We start from the raw sequence: 6,323 nt of genomic DNA on the forward strand, positions 1-6,323 counted from the left end.
GAATCCCGCATATCATGTATGAGGATTGCTTAACCTAGAACTATCATCATCTCTAATTGCATTTAATAACAAACCCTCATATCTGAAATTAAATTAATGTTGCTAAATCTTTTATGCTAAAATTTGGGAATCAACGGGTTGGCACTGAAATTGTCTTAACTCAAGTACTATCCAATTTTATATTCTCACTTAAAGTATTTATTTCAATTACTGCCTTAATTTATTTCCTAGTATCTGTTGTTTAAAAAACCATAAAAAACCTTTTTTCCAATTTATCCAAATGCGTGTGTGCTTGTGTGACATTCTTTTTATTTTGCCATAAATAAATCTCTTAGTGGACGACCTGGACTCATTCAGAAAATATAAATTTAAATTTGGACTACAACTGCACTCGTACACTGACGAGTATAAACCTCTCACCTAAACAAAGAAAAAAATATAAAATTTTTATTGTGTTTTGTTTTGTGTTTTAATTGCAGGGTGGGAGTGCAGCCAATGGCCCTTGCCCTATCTGGGGCGAAATTTCTCTTCTTCTGTATGACAGGTCGGTACCCCCGCTTTACTCTCAAACGGTGCGTCATTACTGCCGGGTCTATGCCTGGAATGTCGTGGACTGACCATGCGAAAATATCTGCATATTGGCGAAGAAGGGATACAATCCGGGTCCGAATAGGGTCTTTCAATTGGGCGCTCACCCTCACGCATCTATCGACTCTGTCCGGGTCCAATGATACCTCTACAAGCTCATCCACTGGCTCAGCAATCTTTGGGTCTTCTGGACCTTCTAGTAAAAAACTGACAGTGGCGGGAGGGGAAATCCCGACCTCCCCCACAGTAGGGCCCCGTCTCCATCTTGAATCCTCTTGCGGCTCTAACTGCTCCTGCACAACACCCTTAGCTGTGCTAATGGATGCCATGTAACATTCCCGGGCAGACCTTAGGTCTCCTCTGACTTCTCCAACCCCCGCCGCAGTGGGGAACTTAAGCACCATGTGATAAGTACTCGACACAGCCCGCAGAGCATTTAGCCCCGATCTTCCGAGGATCATATTGTAGGCCGAGGGGACATCCGCTACCAAAATGTCTAACATGACCTGGGAAAACCGAGAACCCTTTCCAAGAGTCAACAAGAGCTGGAAGACACCATCCGCATATACCACTTCCCCGTCGAATCCAATCAAGAGGACACGAGCAGGCTTCAACTGTTCCATTTCGTATCCCATGCCTAAAAAGGCTTGTCGATACAAAACTTCAGAAGAGCTCCCCGGGTCCACGAGAATCCGCCGAAGCTCCCATTTTCCCAATTTTGCTGTGATGACTAGCGGATCATTAGAAACCGGATATCCGGGCAAGTCGTCATCGGTAAAGGAGATAACATCCCCTGGTCGAGCCCTTTTGACTCCCGGACGTCGATGCAGATCAGAACTCTCCCCCGACTCCTTGCCTGGCACCACCCCAGCCGCTAGAGTATGAAAAATCAACTGTTGCAGAGGACTCCCATCCCCATGGCGATTCTCTCTCCGGGGCGGGGTTCTGGTTCTGCGTCGTTCCTGAGATCTACCGCGCCTGCGAGAGGGGCTCCTCGATCCCCTTCGTTCACCCCTTTGTGGTTCTGTATCCTTAGCTACAAACCTCCTCAGGAAACCTCGATTGATGAGCTCCTGGATCTCTTCTTTAAGTTGATGGCACTCCTCCGTGTCATGTCCATGATCTCGATGGAATCGACAATACCTGTCTTTACTCCGCTTGTTAGCCGGGGCTTTCATGGGTCTCGGTTTTTTCAAGTAATCCTTATTCTCGATTGTGGCTAGGATCTCAGCCCGAGGAGTATTAAGCAGGGTGAACCTAACTAGACTCCATCGAGGGCCCGACCTCTCCCCCCGTCGGCCCGATTTATCTTCAGGCTTTTGCTCTCGGTTCTGACTTCTCTTCTCTTTCTTATCTGAGTATTCACTTCTCTTGACCCGCATCACCTCCTCGGCATTAATGTACTTGGTGGCTCGGCTCAGGATCTCTATGAATGTTTGGGGAGGCCTCTTAGCCAGTGACTGGGTAAAAGGGCCAACCCTCAAGGCATTCTGAAAGGCCACCATAGCGATACTCTGATCAAGATTCTCAATGCTCAATGCCTCCATATTAAACCTGGCCACAAAATCTGTTAACGACTCCCCTTGGTTCTGCTTGAGATTCACGAGGGTCATGGTAGACCTCCGGTGCCTCCGAAGGGGAGCGAAGTGAGCTAAGAACCTATTCCGAAGCTGTCCGAAGTTAGCGATCGATCGATGTGCCAAACTTGAATACCAGGACCGTGCATGTCCTTCCAAAGTGGCTGGGAAGACTCTACACCACATATCATCAGGTGCCGCCTAGACCATCATGTGAGAGGCGAAGAGATTTAAGTGATCAGCGGGGTCAGTTGTGCCTTTATATGGCTTAATAGCTGGGATTCGAAGGCGCTCGGATGGGGTAATTGCCATGATCTCCTGACTTAATGGCTGATTAGAAACAATGTCGTGTGGCTCTTCTTCCCTCCATCTCAACTCTGCAACCTCCCTCTCCAAATGCCGCAAACGTCTTTCTCGCTGAGCCCCTCCAGCCCGGGCATAATCGGGACTAGAGGACTCCTCCTCCTCCAAGCCTAGCTTCCCGTACTCGCTACGCCTAGAGGGTCCACTCCGTCTCTCGTCATGATGGGACTCCTTCCCAGCGCGGGGGGATTCGCCTCCTCGGAATTCTCTATGACTAGAGTGGCGATCCCTCCGATGTCGACTATCATGATTGGAGTGCTCCACCGATCTCATCTCCGGGGGCTGCTGTTGGGCCAAAAAGGTGTTGAGCAATTCCGTCAGATGTTGGACCTGTCCCTCTAGCTGGGCGACACGATCTTGAGGTGGCGAGGGATTCGGGGGGTGACCCCCTACGGGGCCGCTCTCAGGTGGGTGGTTTTGACTCTGATCTGGGACGGGCTGGGTCCCAGCAGCTCGTGATGGATTTCTTCTTGTCGCCATAACGGGAGGAAACTTGAGCTCGGCCGAGGTACTCGACGAATAAGGGCAGATAAGGTAACCGGCCCCACGGTGGGCGCCAAATGATGATACTGGACCGATCACCGAGGTCTGCCTCGAACTAAGTACCTGCAGGGGCGGGGCTGTAATCCCCTGGGAGAACTCCGACACTCAAGTCAGTAGAAGAAATATGCCCAAAATGGAAATTGAACTAGGAGTCAGATCATCTGTACCTGTAGAAGTCGACCTCTATTTAAAGACGAGGTAAAGCACACTCTGAAGAGATAAGATAACTTCTGAACCGGACGTTGGAGAGAATCTCGGTTGATTGAGTCAACCTCGTTCAAAATCAAATATGAGATGAATGATGAAGATATAGGTGACACGTGGCACTTTCTTGAGGCAGGCATGTGGCGACACCATATTGGGGATCTTCAAGGGTAGTTTAGTATTTTTGCCCTTAGTAAAATATTCCCTCATCAAGAGCCAATCCCAAATGAACAAATTTTTGAACAAACAGTTGGTATCGCTCATGATCCTCCTCCATCTATCTGGTTAGAAAAATTCAAAAGAGTACAACTCAAATCTCTATTACCACATAGAATTATTTAATTATTTTTTAAATTTTATTTAATATAAATTTAAAATATATCTACGCATTAATAATTTCAAATAAAATTAACAAAAACTACTTCCCATTCAATTCTTCAATAAACTTAATTATTTTAATTCAAAAATTCACAAAACAAATAGAAGTCAATTTAATTTTAACTTTCACAATATTCAAATATCACAAATTAAATACAAATTCAATATTAACTTCAACATCTTCAATACAAATTCATAATTATATATCAATATTTACAATATAAATTCAAATAATTAGAAAACAGAATATGTAAAAATTTGTATGTATGTAACCGCCGCGACCAACGCCGCCGCCGACCACTGCTAGCAGAAGCTTCCCACGATCAGAGCCTACCATCACAAACACCAAGTCAAGAGAGATAACATACAAAAAAATAGGACATATTTAACAGTTAATTTTAGTAGATCTGATTTTTAATTTTTGGCCAAATTTAAAAATGCATTGACAGCCACCACCGGCCACCGTAACCGGTGGTTTCCGGCGATCAGAGGTAACCACCCGATAGCCAAGGGCTCATCAACCAACATACCCAAAAATTAGCAAGATCCAACGGCCCAATCTCCCTAAATCTAACATTAAAGTCTCGGCCAAATCCAAAAAACGCGTAGATGTGCTAATGACTAAAATGTCTAAAAGACTTACCTCCCTCCTTATAGCTCTGAGCCAATGGAGACGTGAGAGTGCCTCAGAATGAAAGAGACCGAGAGAGGACCGGAGATGAAGTCACACGGGCAGAAGACGACGACCCTTCTTCGATTCAAGAAGAAGGCTTGCATTACAGTTGGTTTGTCTTTGAGCGATGGGTAAGGTCGAACTAGAGAGAACAAGAGGAAGCAAGTGAGAGAGAAGATAGTGAGAAGAGTGAGAGATTTTGCAATGGATAGGGTCGAACACAGAGAGAGAAAAAGGGAGAAGAGACTGAGAGATTGAGCGTCGGAGGGAGGGAAGGACTGAAATTAGAATAGGGGTATTTCTGTCAATTAGACTATGGGCGAAATTGTAATTTCGTTATGGGGTGGCACTTCTTCGGGCACTGCTTTTGGCTGAATAGCATTATCCGCCAGGAATTTATCTACTTTTTGATATAATTGCAAAATACCATCTTAAGCAAAATAATTGTCGTAATACTCTTTTTTTCATACACATAAGCCGCCACTTGTGGAGGGCCAAGAGGGCTGGGTAGCAAAGGCAAACTGCCTCCAGAGTCGGTCTTGGATTTTTTAAGGCCCAGAGTAAATTTTCTCTCAAGTGTGTCTCTTTATACAAATTAAATAAAAAAAATAAAAATTATCAATTAATTAATTTTATTAAAATTATAAGAATTTACAAAAGATAAAGAAGAATATTTTGAGGTCTCATTAAAACTTTTTTTCAAATATGTAATTTGTTTGTTCTAAAATAATAGAGTAAAATATTGTTTCAAATGAAGATTGATCAAATAATTTAATTTATTAAGTTACAAAAATTTAATATTACTAATAGAGAATATGTATTATAAATATATTATTATTTAATTTTATAATTTAAATATTTAATTAATTTAATGTGTTTAATTAATAAGATAAAGAGATGAGAGTTAATTAGATTTGTTTAATTAATGAAAAATTAATTAGATGTGTTTAATTAATGAGATAGATAGGGGGTGTTCGTGAGAAAAAGAAAGAGGGAGAGAAAAATAAGCAAAAGGAAGAGAGAGTAATCTATGTGTGAGAGAGAGAGAGGGGGGGAACAATGGGCTGAGGAAAAGCTGAATAGGGGAGGGGAAATATTAAAAAATTAGAAGGTAGCCCAAGATAAAGTCTGTGAGAGAGAGTGAGTGGGGGAAGGGGAAATATTAAAAAATTAGAAGGTAGGGAATGTAGCTACTCTAAAAAAAAAAAAGCTTTGTGCCCCCCTCAGCCGTGGGCCCCCGAGTTGTAACCCTAGGCCAGGACTGGCTCTAACTACCTTTGTATTGCATATTATCGCCTACACAAGAGGCGGTCCCATACAAGTCTCACAAAGGTCATTCTTGCATTTTTTCTTGTCTCTCATTTTGTTCGCGTTGGGTAATAAAACATAATCAAACAAAAAAAAATACCGAGAAAAAGAGAGAGAGATTGCGAAACGTACCTCAGAGCTAGGGTTTATCAGAGTCTAGCAAGCCCCCCAACATGTGAGAGATGATTTCGGGTGTAAAATGGTTGAGGTTGATCCAGGAATCGAAGCAGCAAGCATGTGATGTGATGTGAAGGCCAAGGGCTCATCGCTCACTTTTATTTTAGCCCTTACGGGCTGGCTAACTTTACTTGGGCCCAACGTAGTGGATACTTACGTGGATTCTTGCATTTAATTAGTATAAGGTGATTTTTTTTTTTTTTTAATGACCCAATTCCAGACTTGCACCTGACTAGTTTAGGGATAACAACCTTGGCCCCTTAGTGTTGTTACCAAATAAATTGCAGGTATCTAGTTGATCAGGGTTTGAGATTGGATCCACTGATATCACCATCAAGATCCTCCCTTAGAAGAAAATAAATATCCTCCCTTAAAAATCAAATGCACGTTGATGGCTTCCAGCATAACAACAACCTCTCTTTTCCACCCAACTATGTCGGGAGGCATAAGGTGGATTGTTGCTGATGTGTTACTGCCGCCGTGACTTCTTTTCCCTAAGCCAATGTAAAGTA

The 6,323-nt window shown here is 43.1% G+C and overlaps 1 protein-coding gene across 1 annotated transcript; it reads right to left on the bottom strand.

Moving 5' to 3' along the window:
* Window positions 1–592: 592 nt before the first annotated feature.
* On the bottom strand, window positions 593–2,351 carry LOC127812773 (uncharacterized). The gene is made up of 2 exons (XM_052353301.1): window positions 735–2,351; window positions 593–631 (listed from the first exon to the last, which is right to left on the bottom strand). Exons 1-2 carry the CDS (start codon window positions 2,349–2,351, stop codon window positions 593–595), a joined length of 1,656 nt encoding a protein of 551 aa, XP_052209261.1.
* Between the last annotated feature and the right edge of the window lie 3,972 nt (window positions 2,352–6,323).

The sequence above is a fragment of the Diospyros lotus genome, chromosome 11 (assembly GCF_014633365.1).
Source record: "Diospyros lotus cultivar Yz01 chromosome 11, ASM1463336v1, whole genome shotgun sequence".
Taxonomy (NCBI): domain Eukaryota; kingdom Viridiplantae; phylum Streptophyta; class Magnoliopsida; order Ericales; family Ebenaceae; genus Diospyros; species Diospyros lotus.